The following is a 20,912-nucleotide window of genomic DNA, read 5'->3' as shown; positions in this document are numbered from 1 at the left end:
TAACCTTTTAGCTCAACAGATTAAAAGATAATCAGCAGGCTTAATTTCAAGTTATTTGTTCACTGGCCTGTAATACTCTGCACCAGCCAATGTGCAGCCCCACTGTGCATGCTGTTTTTGAATACAGGATGAGTTGATTGATGTTCATAAGCAGCTGGAAATTGCCCCAATTGATGTCTAATGATTGGCAGCTGCTGTGAATCGGTGTGTTAGAAGAGCTTCTGAGAGTCGTGTACCTAGTGATACCACTACCAGGGGAACCTCAAGTACTGTTCTCTCCTCTGGATTCTGTCTCCTCTGCAGAAGGTACAGGATCTGTTACTACTTGTCCACTTGACTGCGAGTGGTATGTCAGTGGTAGATCAAGGCATCAAGACATCCTGTGCAGGATGGACAGAGACCAGGGAGAACTCAGGGTGTTGCACTGATTCCCCTAACCAGCAAGTTTGAGGTGCTATCTTTCACTGAAATTAAAACTGAACTAGTGGTATTCACTTCACCTGTACTTTTGGGGAAACCTGGTTTGTCCAGTGTAAAGAGGAGGCAAACACAAAAGGGTAGGGTTTTATTAATCATTGGCAGTTCAAACACATGGTGAATGATAGTATCCTTTAGGGAAATGGCAGCAAGGGACAGATGCACTCAGAGTGTGTGCCTGGAGGCCTCATTCAACATGTTGAAGAGGCTATTCCAGCAGCCATAGAGGAAACAGGGTCAAATCAACTGCAGATTAGTGGTGCACAGTAGAACAAATGATGCCTGTTGTCTGGGCTCCGGGGTCACATTTGGGTCATTCTAGCGACTGGCTGAGAAGGTTGAGAAGACCAGCATTGTGCATGGAGTTGCAATGAAGCTCACAGTTTATAGCATTGACCCCAGAACTGGTCATTGCCCTTTGGTTCTGAATTGAGTGGAAGGGCTGAAGCAGAGACTTCAGAGGTTCTGTGACAAGCTAAGCTTCAACTTCCTCGACTTGTGCCATAGTGTTGAGAAATGTACCATCCCCCTAAATGGGTCAGGTGTGCACCACAAGGCAGAGGCTAGTACTCAGGTAGCTGATGATGTGTTGGCCACACACAGCGGTTTTTTAAATTAGGCTACTCTCCATCCAACCCAGGTAACAATAACTGTAGGAAACCCAGAAGTATCAGTGTAGGATCAAAAGAAATGCCTCCCACAGATAAGAGTATTAAAATCCTAATGGTTAATTGTTGAAGCATTCACAACAACAATTCCTAAAAAGCACTGGACCTCACATAATGCTAGGTTTAAATTAGGCTACTCTCCATCCAACCCAGGTAACAATAACTGTAGGAAACCCAGAAGTATCAGTGTAGGATCAAAAGAAATGCCTCCCACAGATAAGAGTATTAAAATCCTAATGGTTAATTGTTGAAGCATTCACAACAACAATTCCTAAAAAGCACTGGACCTCACATAATGCTAGGTTTAAATTAGGCTACTCTCCATCCAACCCAGGTAACAATAACTGTAGGAAACCCAGAAGTATCAGTGTAGGATCAAAAGAAATGCCTCCCACAGATAAGAGTATTAAAATCCTAATGGTTAATTGTTGAAGCATTCACAACAACAATTCCTAAAAAGCACTGGACCTCACATAATGCTAGGTTTAAATTAGGCTACTCTCCATCCAACCCACGTAACAATAACTGTAGGAAACCCAGAAGTATCAGTGTAGGATCAAAAGAAATGCCTCCCACAGATAAGAGTATTAAAATCCTAATGGTTAATTGTTGAAGCATTCACAACAACAATTCCTAAAAAGCACTGGAGCTCACATAATGCTAGGTACAGAAAGCTGGTTGAAACCTGAAACTGACAGCAGATATTTCTGGGAAAAATTTGAGTGTATATCAAAAGAATTGGCAAATGGGAAATGAAGGTGGTGAATTTGTCACAGTAGAAAAGAAACTGAAATACACTGAGATAAAAACTGAAGCTGCATGTGAGATTGTTTGGGCAAGACTAAGTATCAAGGGAGGGCATAAAAAAATAACTGGATCCTTCTATTGACCATCAGACTCATCTTCTGATGTGACCGATAACTTCAGAGAAAATGTCTGTTCACTTGTATGTGAGTTCCTCAGTCGTAGAGTAATCATCAGTGGAGACTTTAATCACCCAACAATTAATTGGGAAAATTACAGTTTTGTTAGTGGTGGGCATGATAAGACATTCTGTGAAACATTACTAAATGGCTTCTCTGAAAACGACCTAGAATGAACAATTAGGAACCCCACTCATAATGAGAATATATTGTATCTCATAATAACAAATAGAGCTGACCTCTTTGAGGATGTCTACATTGAAACTGATATCAGTGACCATGACTTGGTTGGGGCAACAATGGTTCCCAAATTGCAAAAGACAGCTAAAACAAACAGAAAGATACATACTCCAATACACTAGATAAAAAATCAGTAGTGTCATATCTCAATGAGGAACTTGAATCTTTCAGCACAGGACACTAGCACGAAGAGGAACTATGGCTCAAGTTTAAAAGAATGGTTGAGCATGTACTGGATAGATATGTATCCAGTAGAACAGTTTGTAATGGGAGGGACCCTCCAAGGTATAGTCAATGTAAAGAAACTTCTAAAGAAATGAACGTAATATGTGTAAAACAAAGTGGAGAGCTATAGTTTGAGAGATACTGAATAAAATGTGTTTTGCTGTGAAGACAGCAATGCATGATGCCTTCAATGACTCCCATAGCAGAATATTGTCAAATGATATTTCAAAAACCCAAGAAAATTCTGGTCATATGCAAAGGTTGTTATTGGCATCAAAGTTAGTGTCCAGCTCTAGTGAATGACACAGGAACTGAAACTGAGGGTAGCAAGGAAGAAGCTGATATGCTTAATTCTACAGGGTGTTTCAAAATGAATATATGGGTTTTAAGACTTTGTAGCACATATTACACTCACCTCACAATTACAAATAGTACACCAAATGAAAGAGAAACGCAAACAGTTTCTCTTACAATTATTCACTGTGGACACCGATCACACATCAAGTTGATAGGAGAGTTGTTCGGAAACCTTGATCAATGTGTCATGAGTAACTGTTGCAATAACACTTTCCTACACTCAGACAGATCAGCTGGTATTGGAAGCACATGCACATGATCATGTCAGATTGTGTGTGATTGTGGATGTTGTGCATAAAATGCTGTGTCAACTGGTCCCTTGCGCCCGATCCACCGATTGGATACAACATCATTTACCAGTCGCTTACTGAGTTATGCCAGTGAGGCGGTGCACCATCTTCCTCTCAAATAAAGATGTGTTGTTCAGCTGCTTCCCATTGAGGGCCATAGCTGTAGCACACAAGATAAGAAACATCAGTTACAGTTGATTCACCAAAAAAAGAAAGATCCATAAACTTTCTGCATTTGTATTTCTTGGGGCTAAGTGCGAAAGACTCGCACTCATTTAACACATTTTTCAGTCACTCTTTGTCATTCCATACTCTTCCCATTGCACACAGGTATACAAACAAAACTGGTTGAGCTACTCTTTTATTTGGTGTATTACATACAATTGTAAGTTGAACTTAATAAATGCTACAGTGCCTTAAAACTGCTATGGAAACACCCTGTATTTTCACATGTTCCCTTATAAAGCAAAACCCAGGAGAACGGCCCCAATTTTATTCTTGTACCACTGAAAAGACAAATGAAATAAGTCTTAGTGTCAGTTGTGTTGAGAAACCGCTGAGATCTTTAAAATTGAACGAAGCTCCTTGGCCCAATGAAATCCCTGTCAGTCTGCAATGGAGTTAGCCCCTCTTCTAGCTATAACTTATTGTAGATCTCTTGAACAAAAAACTGCACCCAGTTCTTGGAGAAAGGCACAGGTCACACCCATCTACATAAAGGATAGTATAAGCAATCCACAAAACTACCATCCAATATCCTTGATATCAATTTGTTGTAGAATCTTACAACATAAGCTGAACTCAAACATAATGAGATATGTTGAACAGAATATTAATACTAACCTCAGACTTTTTGCAGATGATGTAGTTATCTATGATGAAGTACTATTTGAAAGAAGCTGTATAAATATTCTTCCAGTTCTTGGTAAGATTTCAAAGTGGTGCAAAGACTGGCTACTTGCTTTAAATGTTCACAAACATAAAACTGTGCTCTTCACAAAATGAAAAAAAAAACAACAACATAGTATCGTATGACTAGAATATCAATGAATGAGTGCTGGAATCAGCCAACTCATACAAATACTTGGGTGTAACACTTTTTAGGGATGTGAAATGGAATAGTCAAATAGGCTCAGTTGTAGGTAAAGCATGTGGTAGACTTCATTTCATTGGTAGAATACTGGGGAAGTGTAATCAATCTACAAAGGAGGTTGCTTACAGATCACTTGTTCAACTGATCCTAGAATATTGCTCAAGTGTGTGGACCTGTACCAGATAGGACTAACAGAGGATATGAAATGTATGCAGAAAAGGGCAGCATGAATGGTCACAAGTTTGTTTGATCTATGGGAGAGAGTCACAGACCTACTGAAGGAAATGGACTGGAAGACTCTTGAAGACAGACGTAAACTATTCCAAGAAATTCTATTAATAAAGTTTCAAGAACCAGTTTTAAATGATGATTCCAGGAACATACTACAACCCCCAATGTATTATTTGCTTTAGGATAATGAGGATGAGATTAGAATAATTACTGCACACACAGAGGCATCCAAACGATCATTCTTCCCACGCTCCATATGAGAACGTAATGGGAAGAAACCCTAATAACAGGTACAATGGAATGTACCCACTGCCATACACCTCCTGGTGGTTTGCAGAGTATAGATGTAGATGTAATATGATGTCAACTATTATATGATTATTCTCAGCCAAGTACCTGATGCACCCCTAATAGTGCAGTTTCCCAAGGAGCATAAAATACATGCGACATATCTAAGTGCCTCTCTTGATTTAAAACTACTTGTCACCTATCTTATATCATGTAAAGTGCTCTCTTCCAGTGTTCTAGTTCTGAAATTTTCATCTCATTATTATCAGCTAATAAGAGGAGCTTCTTGGTCTCCTTAGCTCTTTTCTACAAAGTCTTGAGTTTTGTGCCTTGTTAATGATTAATTCATTCAACATGTTCTGTAGACCCCACTAAGAAGGTGAAGTTTTAAGGATGTGAAATGAATCACAATATATATTTGCATAGTGGAAGAGGTGTTAGAAACTCCACTGACACATAATTAATGTTAAAATTTGTAAACAAACCTAAATAGAACATAGAAAAACCAATGGGACATCCATGTACTTTGGGAAGCTGATATTACCTTAGCTGTATTTAATTACTATTATTTATTTCCCATTGCTTGTTTATAATTCCCACAAGAAATTTTTATAAAAGAACAACATTTAACTACATGCTGCAAGAATAAAGGTCTGTTCATTATGCACATTGTTAACTGGCATTCAGTTAACACCAATCTTCAGACCTTGAATAGAGATAACCAGATAATTTGGAAGGATAACATTCCTTTGGATTTTCTAAAATCTTTGTGTGAATTTGCAACCAAGTTGTTATTGCTGTTTCTCTAATGGTATCCAGTCAAAATATTTGTTTTGATGCAGTTTTCCATGCTAATCTATCCAGTGCAAACTTCTTCATCTCTATATAACTACTGCAACCTACATCCATTTAAACCTGATTACTATTGTGAAGTTTCGATCTCCACTACAGTTTTCACACCCCAGACTTTCTTCCATAACGACTTTTATGTTTCCTCATAGCCTCAGAATGTGTTGTATCAACTGATCCCTTTTTTAATAAAGTTGTGCCATAAATTTCTTTTATTTCCAATTTGATTCCTTACCTCTTTGAAAGTTAATGAATGTAGCCATTTAATCTTCAAAATTCTTCTGTAGAATCATTTTTCAAAAACTACAGTTCTGTTCTTGCCTGAAATACTTATTGCCCATTGTCACTAGGTACAAGGGCTATAAACCAGAAATGCTAGAAATTTAGGTTTGGCCACTTTCATTGTAATACTTATAGCCAGCTTTAAGGGCAGAGAAATAATTCAATTAACACAATTTACATTTTTCATCCTCTGATGCCATATCGACTAATAGTTTAAGGTAGTTCCCCCCTTAGGAAAACGTATTTATTGCTCAAAAGAAAGCAATAAGAATATCTCATAAGGAAACAGTTAGATAATAATAATAATAATAATAATAATAATAAAGATTTTATTGTCTTTAGGCCATTACAGCAATTGGCAATGTCAAATGAAGTTACAATTTATAATTTATAATACAGTGTGATAAGGTATTGACTACTGAAATATTTTAGCTTATATTACAATAAGTGTACAGTGGGTCATCTGTCAGATTACTGCATTGTACAGTTGAAGAATTCATTGATATCATAGAACAGGTGGGCAATAAACCATTCATGCAGTCTTGTCTTTGAATGTATGTTCAGGAAGATCCTGTATAGCATGTGGCAGCTTATTAAATAGTTTGTGCCCTGTGACTTCATAGCTATTTATTGATTTTGATAATCTGTAGTAAGGTGTGTATATGTGTTTGATGTTTCTTGTGTTGTAACACTGTACATTTTCCAGAATGAGATTTTCACTCTGCAGCGGAGTGTGCACTGATATGAAACTTCCTGGCAGATTAAAACTGTGTGCCGGACCGAGACTCGAACTCGGGACCTTTGCCTTTTGCGGGCAAGGGCTCTACCAACTAAGCTACCCAAGCATGACTCACGCCCCGTCCTCACAGCTTTACTTCCGCCAGTACCTTGCCTCCTACCTTCCAAACTTCACAGAAGCTCTCCTGCAAACCTTGCAGAACTAGCACTCCTGAAAGAAAGGATAATGTACATTTTCTCTACGTTTCACATCTTGTAGGTTCTTCTTCATAAAGATTAAGACATTGTATACATAGAGGTTTATTACTGTCATAATTTTTTGTTTAGTAAATAAGGGTTTGCAGTGAGCCTTATGTAAAGAACTTGTAATGATACTAATGTCTTTGTTCTGCAATAATAGGATGTCATGTATATGACTACAGTTACCCCACAAGACAATGCCATAGGATATTATACTTTGGAAAAATGCAAAATAAGATGATCTGATGTATGTTTCAGGTACACAATTTCTGAGTTGTCTTAATAAATAAATTACTCTAGATAGCTTACTACTAATGTAGTTTACATGTTGGCCCCAGGATAACTTTTCGTCTAAATAAACTCCCAGGAATTTAACAGAACTAGGGTCATCAGATAGTGGCTTGTCTCTTAGAGTGAAGATTATCTGCTGAGTTTTATTTTCATTTAGCAGGAAACCATTTGCTCTAAACCAATATGCTGTGTGAGTGAGTGTATTTTCAGCACAGGTTTTAAGATCATTAAGATTGTTACTGCTATGAAGAAAAGTCATATCATCTGGATACAATACAGTGGTGGATCTAATAAATGAGGGGAGGTCATTGATCATTATCAGAAACAGGAAGGGGCCCAGTACAGATCCCTGAGGCACACCTACTTTAACATTTTCTTTGTTTGACATTTCCTCACCAACACAAACTACCTTTTTACAGTTGTTGAGATAAGCTTTTAATAGTCTGAGACTGCTTCCTTTGATGCCATAGTATTCTAGTTTCTCTAGTAATGGTGTGTGCTCAACACAGTTGAAGGCCTTGCTTAGGTCACAGAATGAGACCTGAGCAAAGCCTTTGTTCTCAAAAACTTTGAGGATGTAACTGACTACCGTGTTGATTGCATCAATGGTCGACAGATTCTTCCTAAACCTGTATTGTGAAGCATTAATTATTCCTAGATTCTCAAAGTGAGATGATAATTGTTGGTACATGATGCATTCTATTACCTTGGAGAATGTGGGTACTATTGAAATAGGCCTGTAACTAGATGGAGAGTCTTTACTGGGACGATCCTAGACAGTTTTAACTCATCAGGAAAATATCCCTCAAGTAAGCATTTGTTTATGCAATGGGTTAAAGAATACAGAATGCAATCACACACTTTTTTTAGCAGGTTGCATGATATGCCATATATATCTAAGCTATCAGATGATTTCAGTTGTTTTATGACCCCTTGTTATGGGTGGCATTAAATTTTAATGCCAATGAATTTTTCAGTTTCCTTAACAAGTTGTATTTTTGAAACAGTTTGTTGATGGTACACACAGTGTTTGACTAAGTAAATCCAATGCATCTGTATTTGGTTGTTGATTAGTAAGTGCAATGTTTGCTGTGACTTTGACAAAGAATTCACCACAACTGTTGGCCAATGATTTCAGTGTGTTATTTTTACCCATGGGTGTTGTGTGAGAAATCAGTTTCATTTGCCTTGCTGTTTTTAAATGTTTGTAAATATTTTGGTTTTATTCTGAGATGGTCATACATTTTTTGTCTGTAGCTCATATGTATATATTTTGAGTAACACAACAGATGATTTTACAATGCTTGTGGTAATAAAGGATTACTCTTTGGTTACTAATTTTCCACTGAAATATGTACAGGTTTCTCTTCTTGGCACAATATGCTTTAAATCCTGTTATTATGTATCCCCTGTCCCTGTTTCTGTTTAATTCTACCCCTATATTTTTCAGGGAAGAAAAGATGCTAATTGTAGAAGGAATTTAAAAAGAGTGAATTGTTCTACACATTTCTTCTCATTGCTCTTTCTTCAACTTTTCTCACATTGTTATGAGTTGGTGTTTCTTCTTCTTCTACTTTTGAATGGGCCAGCTACGGACCACGATATTCAACTTTTCAGCCTGGAGACGGACTTGATGTTTGCCCAGTAGTCCCGCATTCTCTGGCTATGTTTCTCTTTTCTCTCCTTTGTCCACAGGGCACCAGTCTTTCTACAGGGTTATCTGTCCTGAGACCTCTTTTCTTTTACTATACTTCTGAGAAGCTCTCTGTTTCTAATGCCACTTTCTGTTACGTTCAGTTCCTGGATGTCTTTCTTGACTTCTGTCCACCATGGTGTCACAGTCTTCCTGCTCTTCCTGTGGTTGAGAAGTCGGTTGGTTTTGTTTAGTCCATCTTTGTGATATGTCCATAGAAAGTGAGACAACTATTCCTGGCTACATCTGTGATTTTCTCAGTATGATTGTATAGCTTTTGGTTTGATCATCTTCTGTACTCACCATCTGTTTTGGCCACTTCCAGAATTTTTCTCAGGATCTTCCTCTCCTGAATCTCTAGGGTCTTTGTTGTATTTCTGTACAGTAAAATTCTCTTATGATATGTCTTCTATTTTCCATCACATGATATATCCAACATTTGTTCGTACTGATTATTGTCATTTTTGCATGTAAGTAACAAGATGTTTTGGGATGAGTTGTCAGTGGCTGTACACTACTGCCGTTCATTCATACATTTATTCATCATGTTGCATAGATGCTACCAAGAGGATGAACCTTCAGCGATGTTAAATTAATCAAGGTATACAAATGAAAGAGAAGGATCTCATAGAAATGCAATCCTTATACTGACTTAACAAGTAACTATACTGATACTTCTTAGTGCTATTCATGCTAAGGCTGTCAAAATTTAATGAAGTAAATTAGCATGAAAGCTGCTAACTTAAAAGAAAAGTTGCTTTTTCCATCTTGAATCCCCATGAAGTCACAAGGAAGTTTACTGTGAGAAATATTCCTAATCTTTAAGTCAATTACTCTGTGTCCTCCGTCAGTAGGCCCACTGTCAGACGGAAAATCAATATTAAAGTTTCAACAAACACTGAGTCTTTAGTTAACTCTGCATGATCTTAATAATCTACAAGCCTACAGCATGGTTCAGATTCCTTATTATAGCTTAGGTCTAGCAGTAATCACCTGGGTAAACTAGGTATAAAACAGCCTATTAAAAACATTCAGTCTGAGAGAAACATTGCTTATGGATACAGTACCTTGTGGCACATGATACTAGATCATACAGAACTGATTAAGAATTTTCTACTTGTAGGTACTTACAGGAGGCATTCTTTCTTGCAGAAAATGAACCAATGCTCTTCTTGAAGCGAAGCCCATCTTTTGTTGAAGTGTACAGTAAATACTGTCCAGATGGAAAATGCATTACTGTTTCAAATTCATCACAGTATGTGGAATTGCAGACACATACAATGCTGTCATATCCAAAACTTTTGGGAATGCATTGTGAGTCAGCATTAACTGCAACTGGAATGGTAACAAAAATTGTAAAATAAAATTAATACAGTCAATTGAGATTAAATAATAACAGCATTAGATAAGAAGCAACTCAAAAATCACTTTGAACCAACTGCGCATCTGTAAATGTGTGTGAGCTTAGATTCAAATAGATAAAGAAATAAAATAATGAGTCTTGTGATATAAACAAAGAAACATTTATGGAATGAAAACATTCATCTACTGCATAGAAAGAGTCCCCAACAACTACAGAGGGGTTTCACACCTAGATATAATGTACAAGATATCCTCTAAAGTCTTACTAAGCACAGCAGAACTGTAACTAGCCCGTCAACTTGGAGAATATCAAGCAGGTTTTAGAAAAGAAGGGTCCCACTCAGAACAAATACTAAACCTCAAACCTCAGGGCCTATCAAAAGTCATAAGTAAAAAATCGCGACTTTCAAGAAGCATATGACTGAATAGATCAAGAATCCCTCATTACTATATTTAAGGAACTACACCCAGACAACACAACCATAAACTTAAGCAGAGAATCCCCACTAAATCATACTGAAAAGTTAAGTTCATGGGAGAACCATCTGATACTTTTGGGACAAACACTGGTTTTTGGCAAGGGAATGGACTCTCACCACTGCTATTTAATTGTGCTGTATAGATTTTATTCAGAGAATGGAATGCAAAGACTCATAATGGAATCCAACTAGGAACAAAAACCAAAGGTATGAAAGTCAGCTGTCTGACATTTGCAAATGAAATGGCCCTACTAGCCAAAACCAGGGAAGAAGCAAAAGAACAGACTCTTGAGCTACAAAAACAGGCAGAAAAAAATAGGTCTCAAAACCTCCTTTGGAAAGAGCAAAATAATGATACACAAAAGAAACCCAACAAAACATTTTAAAGTGACAGAGTAAAAAATAGAAACGGTCAAAGTTTCAAATAGGGGTAGATGGACTGTCCTCGAGAAAAGGTAAAGGAATCTGGAAGAAATAAAGCTCAACTGGTCTTCCAACTCACCAAAAATACATAACAGAAAGTCCTGCCATGGTACACAAAAATAAGGTAGTAAAATATGGTAATCAAACCAGAAACTCTATATGCAGCTGAAATGCTGTCCATCACCAATCTGATTCTATTGAATGGCTGGAGATCAATGAAAGGAAGGTATTAAAAAGATTGTAGCCTCCCCACCCCCACAAAAAATAATGGACTGAAAAAGCTAAAGAATGTTAAAAATTAATTGATTTAATTACAGACATGAGTAGTTCCTGTTCTGACCCACTCACAATGATGCATTTGGGCCATATACATGAATAAGGAAAGGAAACAAGATGGGAAAGATGTAGAAAGGAAATAATGACTTCCTGTGGCACATGGCACTGCAGCAATGCAACAGTGAGTATTGAAAATTTGTGCCAGACTGGGACATGGACCCAGATGCTCTGCTTCTCTAAATGGTTGCCTGAATCACCTTGGCCATACAGACCCTGCTTTCCATCAGACTCAAATTCCCATTTGCCACACCACAGCAACCCCTACCCATTAATCCCTCACTTGCAGATTTCTGATTCCCATAGGAGTCAGACATTGGTTGTGCATCCGCACTGAACTTTTTTCATCAAACAGCTGTCATGCAGATAGAACTGTAGATATGAGTGATATCTGTTCTGTTGGACATGGCAGACATGTCCAACAGAACAAACACCACTCATATCCATACTTCTACAGGCACAATGGTGTTTTGACGTAAAAATTTCAGTGCAGATGCCTTTTTCATCAAATAGCCATTACACACATAGAGTTATAGAATAAATACCACTCTCATCTATAATTCTATGAGCATGATGAGTATCTGATGAAAAAGGAAAGTTTCATTCAGATGTACAACCACTGTCCAAACTCCTACATCAGAAATGTGCGAGTATGAGGTTAATGAGTGGGGGTTGTTGTGGTGTGGTGAGTAGGAAGTTGGGGATCTAGGTCCGACAGAAAGTGTGTCCATATAGTTAAGGTGGTTAGGGCTCCTGCTATAGAGAAGTGGCTGTCAGTGTTCTATGTCTCTAAGAACACTGGTTAAATGCAGATCAAGTTGCTTCATTTTGATATGATGCTACCCACATGAAAATTACTTCTGTAGAAGAAATCACAATAATTTTAATTAAAAGTGGGCTGAAATACAAAAGTATTGAAAGTCTCCAGCACTTAAATACAGAAAGACACTTCGAGGGAACCGTTTTAGAAATCATTGGTGCAAATACAGCTTTAGTATGTACCTAACACTCCCCAAATGGAAGGTTTTAAGTCATTTCTCAATAAACTTGGAACATTACTAAATAGCATACATATAGGCAAGAAATCAACAGTAATGTGCTGATTTTCTTGGAACAAACAAGAGATATGGACTATTGCTAATCCTAGCAGATACTTTTGATTTAAAACAAACAATAACAATCCCAACAAGAACTACAAAAACTACTGGATAAATACAAATTTTAGTGATCGTAAAGCCCAAATGGTAACCATCTCAGGGCAATTAGTGCCACAGCATACCATAAAAGAACTTTGACTGAGAGAACACACAGAGTGTTGAACCACTCAGTCACTTATTATGAAGAGAAAGGTGGGAACAAGATGACACTGTCCTCAGGTATGCAGTTGGATAACGTAGTCATAGTGCCACAATATTTCAATGGACCAAGTGGCTGTCGTCTTCAGGTGACTATGCTGATGTACAATCTCACTGGAACTGAGTTTCCAACAGAATCAGCAGCTCCTTTATATAACATGGCTGCTACCCAAACACATACGTGCAGCAGCACTGCTGCCCTGAAGCACAAGTGAACTAATAGCACATGGATGGAAGAAATAGGCAAAACTATATATTGCTAGCAGAACAATAATGAAAGGAATCTACTTGTTGAAATGAAGACCATTGTTGTTCAATATTAGACAAAATCAGATTCCACATCTTACTTAAAAAGAAACCATTATCCCCGTTACAAATCTTGTTGGATAATTGAATTTCAATAGTTTCCTTTAGAACACATTCCCAGTAGCAGGAAGCAGGAGCAATCACTTGCACCTCCATACATAACATTTTATGTCCCTTATTGAGACAATGTTCTCTGGTTGAAGCAAAAGTGTAACAATGGTGTTCTACACTTTGGTCCTGAATAGTATGGATAGTTTGTCCAGTTATAAGCCATCCTACATTGACAAGGAATTCCGTATACTCCAGGTTTTCTCAGGCCGAAATCATCCTACACTGCTGCAAGAAGGACTCAAATCTCAGCTGGTGGTATACACTTTTGAGGTTATATCCTCTTAAAATTCCTAAAAATCTTTGGGAATACACCCCCACCAAGAGGTAAAAAAGCAACTGATTTACAAGTATCACCAAGAGGTAAAAAAGCAACTAATTTACAAGTATCTCTGATGATTACCCCTGCAGTCTGGACTGAAGAGCATGACATATTTCGTGTTGAGTATAACAATTGTCCTAGAAAATAATTTTAAGATGGTCCAATTCCCGTATCAAATTATTTGCATCGGAAATGGCGTAGGCTCTCTTCACCAACGTTCACAAGATTCCCCTGCATTGGTGTGGTGGATGACAGCTTGCTGCATGAAGATAGTGATCAGTATGCAAAGGCTATGATATACACTATACCTCGAAGTCTCATTGTCATTTTCTGTGAACCATAGCATCAAGAACAGAAAGTTTACCATTCTAAATTTGATACTAAGACATAGACAATTACAATGATTTAAAAAATGATTCAAAGTATCAGTCCCATGAGGCCAAACCACAAAAATATCATCAAAGTATATCCAAAAACAGGTAGGTTTAAGAAATGGTCAAAGTATTCCTTAAAAAAGTTGGTGACTATGGGGGAAGGGGGTTCCCCATACCAACTCCATCAGTTTGCTCAAAATATATGTCATTAAATAAGAAATATATCAAATATCAGCACATGGGAATATCACTTAGTTGTTTCACCATCAAGTTGGGGTTGGGTTGTTTGGGGAAGGAGACCAGACAGCGAGGTCATCGGTCTCATCGGATTAGGGAAGGACGGGGAAGGAAGTTGGCCATGCCCTTTGAAAGGAACCATCCCGACATTTACTGGAGCGATTTAGGGAAATTGCGGAAAACCTAAATCAGGATGGCCGGATGCAGGATTGAACCGCCCTCCTCCCGAATGTGAGTCCAGTGTCTAACATCATCAAGTCCCTCACCAATTAACAATAGAGACTCTTCCAGAGGAACGTGCAAAAAAAGTGACTCAAGATCAAAACTCACAAGCAAGTCTGAAGGACCACAACATGAGGCTTCAACTGTTGGATAAATTCCACTGAATTAGAAATGTGATGTTCAGATTTTCCAGTCTGGGGGTTGAGAACAGAAAAGGAAAGCGGAAAGCTGCTGAGTGTACTTTTTTTTTTTTTTTTTTTTTTTTTGAGATGTCATAATGAAGGTATTATTTCTAAATATGCTAGAATTGCCCATTACATTGATATGAAAATAGCTAATAAGATTAAGAAGCAAGTCAAATTTTCTCTAGTATATGAACACATTTGTTTTACTTGTAGACAATTGGATTTTATATCCAAAGATATGTATTTGGTGATTTCATCTCAGCTGTTGGCTACATTCTGGGAATGGGCATTTTCAAACTCAACACAGAGGAATGGTGTCAGGAAAGAATTGTCTACGTTTTATTGACTTTGTTCTCAATCCACCATATTTGATCATGACAGCCATCAACAGATTGTAATTAATCTTACTAAAAAGGAACTGGATGATGCTATGTTATCAGAATTACAGAAATATTTTTGCTCCCACACTGTGAAGTGTACTATTATTTATTTCATCTGTGCAGTTGAGCAGGCACTGTCCTGCTTTCCTGAGGAATTGGCAAAGGAATTGAGGCAGGAGGACGCTCATAAGCTTTATCTAACAACACTCCCATGAAGCAACATTTCATTTCATGAAAGGGTGGTCATTCAGTCCATGACAGAAGATCAGGATTTACTTATTCTTCCAGTCAACAAAGGTAAAGTCACCATTTTTTTCTCACATGCAGATTATTTGGTTAAATGGATCTTTTATTGGAGAACTCAGCATATCAAAGACTACATAATGATCCTACAGAACAAATACAGTGGAAGGCTATCACTTCTTAAGATGAGCTCCTTCCCTGATTAAGTGCTTAAAAAATTCACCCTGCTCTTCCCCCAAGATTATATGAGTTACCAAAGGTTCAGAAGCATGAAACTCCTCTTTCTCAGCCCCCATATTGGAAAATGTGAACATCACATTTCTAATTCAGTGGAACTTATCTGGCAGTTGTGGTCATTGTGGATTGGTCCTTCAGAGTTCCTTTTGAATTTGTGAATTTGTGTTTTATTCATCTCATGATGTACATTTGCAATCCATTTGGTTTGCATACAGGATACATGCCAAAAATTTATAATACATCTACAATGATTTTTACATTAACAAATAATAGCACTACAATAAATAATAACACTGTAAAAATGATTCTTTGAATATGTAACACATTATATCCATCTCAAATTTCCAGTTTGTCCTGCATGAATTCATCCACTGAGTAATAACACTTCAGTGTCAGCACCTCATATAGCTTTTTTTTAAGTGAACCTAAATTCATCTGCATCTGCGTCAACTAGTTGCCTTTTAATTTATTACAAATTTTCATTCCCATGTATTGAGGTCCCTGGGGATACAGTCTGAGGCAGTGGGTAGGGAGCACAAAATTTTCTTTGTTTCTACTATCATGTGAATGGACAAATGGTTTCCCTCAAATAATTCATGTATGGTGTACAACAGAGTTAATATTTTAAGTTTTAGAAATAATGGTCGATACAAAAATTCTTACAGGAACACTATTCATGTCTCCAACAACACCTGAGAAATTATATGTCATTATAAAAAGGTTACCCAATAAGTATTCAGCAGGTACTGATGAAATACCAGATATTATCATCAAAGGAAGTGTAACATCTATCATAGAACCGTTAATGGATATTTTCAATTCATTATTCGTGAGTGGTATATTCCTGAGAAATCTGAAAATGGCAAAAGTGACACCACTGTACAAGAAAGGGGACAAACATGAAGCTGCATACCATAGACCTGTATCAGTATTGTCCTGCTTTGGTAAAATTCTTGAAAAACTATTTCTTAGAAGGCTGACAGCCTTTCTAAATAAAGAAAACATAATAGCGATGCGCAACACGGATTCAGAACTGGCAGATCAACACAGTCAGCTATTTATACCTTCTTAAATGAAATTATAACTCAGTAGATAATAAGCAACATGTGTCCGGCATATTTCTTGACCTTAGTAAAGCCTTTGATGTAATTGATCATAATACTCTGTTGCAGAAGCTAGGTAATTATGGAATACGAGGCCTGCCAAACAAGTGGATACATTCCTATCTTCATGACCGTCAACAGATCACTCAGATAAAATACAAAGACATAAAAACACAAAAAAATTGTAATTTTTACAGTGATGTACAAAACATTACATATGGAGTTCACAAAACATTACATATGGAGTTCCTCAAGGGTCAGTCCTTGGGCCAATTCTTTTCATTCTTTATGTTAATGATTTGTCAGAAAAAATAACTAAAGGGACAACAGTACTTTTTGCAAATGACACAAATATCCTAATCAAATCACATGATGAAGAAAGCATACAAAAAACAGCTACAGGTATAATACAAAATTTGACACAATGGTTCAGAACAAACAAGCTAATAATAAATAATGAGAAAATAGTGACAGTCAATTTCCACAATTCACAGAAACTACATCCTGCAAGACCAATTTTTAAAATTGATTGAAAAACTGTCTCATCCGTGAGTGACACAAAATTTTTAGGTATACATATTCAGCAAAACCTAAAATGAGAGACACATCTTAATCATGTAAATAAAAAGCTAAACACACTTATGTAAACAGTAAGAATCCTCACACAAAATACAAGCCGTGTGTCTGTGATCACAATGTACCATGGCAGTATTCATTCATTGCTGATGTACAGCATTATCTTTTGGGGGAACTCCATAGATACAAACAAAACATTTAGGCTACAGAAAAAGATTGTTAGAATAATAAATCATGCTAAGTACAGAGACTCCTGTAGACCCCTATTTAAAAATCTCAGTATTCTGCCTCTTCCTTGCGTATATATGTATGAAATATTAAATTTCACAGAAGGAAGTATTTTAAAAGATGGAAATATCTTCAAGTACAACTGTGATTACCACCCTCATGACACTAGGCAGAAGCATTACTTGCGTGTCAATACAGCCAGTACAAACATTTGTAAGAGAGGAGTGTATCATACTGGCATAATGCTGTACAATCACTTGCCATCCTATTTGAATCAGATCCAAAATTTACAAAAGTTTAAAGTGAAACTGAAAGAGTACTTGATTGACCACTGCTTCTATTCTGTTTCCGAGTTTTTAGAGTACTAGAAAAGTGTAGTGTAACTGCTCAAATATTCTTAATAAGTCTACCATTTTATTTCATTATATTAAATTTGTCATCAATATTCAACATGTATTGAATAACTTTTAATTATTTATCCTTTCAAAACAACAATGTATATGATGTATATACTGTACCAGCCTGACTTGTCCTACATCATTTGTGCAAAATATGTACGTAAACACGATTTACAGGACAAATAAAGAAATAAAAAATACAAATACATAGTTCTTTGTGATATCCACTGCACACATTTTGAATCATTTTTTTCTGTATTTTTAGTAACTGCACTATGTTTGTCAAGTTACTCCAAAAAAACAATACCGTACCTAATAATGGATTCGAAGCAGCTTGTATGTGCTACTTTTCATGTGTCCATATCAGTTGCAGTTGATAATATTTGCATTGCAAATGCAAAGCTGCTCAGTTTGTTTGCTAGGTATTCAATGTGTACCTGCCACCTGAAATTTTTACGTACATATAAACCTAAGAATTTGACTGAGTCGACTACTTCTACATCTTGGTTGTTGTGTACAATCTTAATCTGCTCACATTTTGACTGTTTGGTTTTGAACTGCTTCATGTGAGTCTTAGATGTGTTTAAACTCAACCCATTTAGCTGAAACCAAGTTTCTAAGGTACTGGGGGTTCTGATCACAGATTTGAGAATTTTTTCCAAATCCTAATCTTCAAATTAGACAGAAGTATCATCTACGAACAGAACTGATGTTTTGTCTCTGTCACACTGGTTCCCCTGGAAGGGTCCCTGTGGTTAATCGAAGAGAAACTAGACAAAAAACAACTAAGTAATATTGTCATTTGCTGACATCAACATATTTTTTATTTAATAAAACATATTTTGAGTCAACTAATAGAGTGGGTGTGGGGAAGTTGAAAAGAATGACAAACTTTGTTTTCTTGATGTTGTGTTTCACAGAAATGATAAAGTGAATTTGGGGCATAGTGTGTACAATAAACCTATGCAGACTGATCACTATCTTCATATGAGCAACTGTCAAACATGACACCAAGGCACAGGGATCTTGTGAACTTTGCTGAAGAGATCCTATGCCATTTCCGGTGCTGAAAATTTGATATGAGAATTGGACCACCCTAAAGTTGTTTTCAGATAAAACGGTTATACTGACTGAAAAATATGTCTTTCTCTTCAGTTTGGAGAGCCAGGGAAACCATCAGAGGATACTTGTAAATCTGTTGCTTTTTTACTTTTTGCTAGGAGTATATCCTTGAAAATTTCAGGAATTTTAAGAAGATATGACATCAAAAGTGTATTTATGCTACCATCTAAGACTAGAGCCCTTCTTGGATTAGTAAAGGATGATTTGGGACTGACGAAACCAGAGGTATACAAAATTCCTTGTCACTGTTAGATGGCTTATATTGGCCAAATTGTCAATACTATATAGGACAGATGCAGAGACACTACTGTCACACTCGTTTGCTCCAGTCACAGTAATCTGTATTGACAGAACACTGTCTTAATGAGGGACATGAGGTATTGTATTATGAGACACATATGATTGTTCCTGCTTCCCACTACTGGGAATGTGTTCTAAAAGAATCTATCAAAATTTGATTATTGACCGCCCCCGGTAGCTGAGTGGTCAGCATGACGGAATGTCATACCTAACAGCCCCGGGTCGATTCCCAGCTGGGTCAGAGATTTTCTCTGCTTTGGGACTGAGTGTAGTGCTGTCCTTATAATCATCATTTCATCCCCATCGACACGCAAGTCACCGAAGTGGCGTCAACTTGAAAGACTTGCACCAGGCGAATGGTCTACCCGATGGGAGGCCCTAGCCACACATCATTTCCATTTGATTATTTAATAATATTATTAATCGGGATAAGGGTTTCCCTGAAAGTAAGACATGGAACCCAATTTTGTCTGATACTGAACAACAACGGTCTTCGTTTCAACCAGCAGATTTGTTCATTAGTGTTCTGCTAACAATATATCATTTTGCCTATTTCTTCCAGCAGTGCACTACTAATCACTTGCACTTCAGGGCAGCAGCACTGCTGCTACCACATTTGCAGTAGGCTGGCCACAATGTATAAGTCGTTTTTGTTGAAAACTCAATCCTGGCTAGATGATGCATGAGCATACTCACCTGAAATGATGATCAGTTGAGCCACTGAAATATTGTGTCAAGATGAGTACATTATCCAGTTGCATACCCTAGAACTGTGTCATCAGTCATTACACTGTGAAAGTTTATGTAATCACAACAAAGTGGGAATAAGTTTCTCAGATGCATTACACCAACAAAACGTTTGAAAAGTTCTCTGACATTCCCAACTATTATTTTGGAACAGCATTTTCTCTCAAATCATAGTTGGTAAGTAGCACAAGTCTAAAAGTGAAAACATGGATAACAAGAGGCATAAAAATCTCAGGCAACACAAAAGGACAATTGCTCAAAATCTGAAACAACATGAAAAGAGAGTTGCTCGATTACAGAATAGGCACAACAGTTACAATACAAGATACATTCAAATATACAGAAAAGTTGTATATCAGGCAAAAATAATGGCTAATGATAAGCTTACATCTGAGTCCTAAAATAAAAGTAAGGCAATCTGGAAAGTAATAAAGTATGAAGGAAATAGTAAAAAGGAAAACATTATCCTGAACTTTGACAACAAGAGAGTTAATTACATGCAACAGATTGCAAACCTGTCTCTATGAAACAATCCTAAATGAAATCATTCACATAGCAAAAACTGCCAAAAAAAAAAATGTCCTCTGAAGTTGATGGAATTTCACACTTCATCATAAAGAAATGTATTATAAATACTGCAACATCCTTTGTAGTTAAAATTAGCTGATCCTTTTCTCACACTTCATCATAAAGGAATGTATTATAAATACTGCAACATCCTTTGCAGTTAAAATTAACTCATCCTTTTCAATAGGAACCTTTCCTGACTGTCTTAAAATTGCCAAAGTGATCTCTCTTCATAAAAATGGAGATAAGGCAAATTTCGAAAACTAGACCAGTGTCTTTAGTACCAGGTTTGGCAAAATCACTGAAAAAAATGGTTCAAATGGCTCTGAGCACTATGGGACTTAACGTCTGAAGTCATCAGTCCCCTAGAACTTAGAACTACTTAAACCTAACTAACCTAAGGACATCACACACATCCAT

The 20,912-nt window shown here is 37.0% G+C and overlaps 1 protein-coding gene across 1 annotated transcript in view; it reads right to left on the bottom strand.

The window, feature by feature from the left end:
- Positions 1-20,912, bottom strand: part of LOC124615990 (lysosomal acid glucosylceramidase-like) — a 182,763-nt gene that overhangs the window by 129,859 nt on the left and 31,992 nt on the right. The window contains exon 3 of the mRNA XM_047144199.1: positions 10,017-10,220. Coding sequence (XP_047000155.1) covers positions 10,017-10,220 — 204 coding nt within the window. The remainder of the gene's footprint in view (positions 1-10,016; positions 10,221-20,912) is intronic.

Source organism: Schistocerca americana, chromosome 5 (genome assembly GCF_021461395.2).
Source record: "Schistocerca americana isolate TAMUIC-IGC-003095 chromosome 5, iqSchAmer2.1, whole genome shotgun sequence".
NCBI lineage: Eukaryota > Metazoa > Arthropoda > Insecta > Orthoptera > Acrididae > Schistocerca > Schistocerca americana.
The sequence above is the reverse complement of the archived record's forward strand: the minus strand, read 5'-3'. Positions and strand labels throughout refer to the sequence as shown.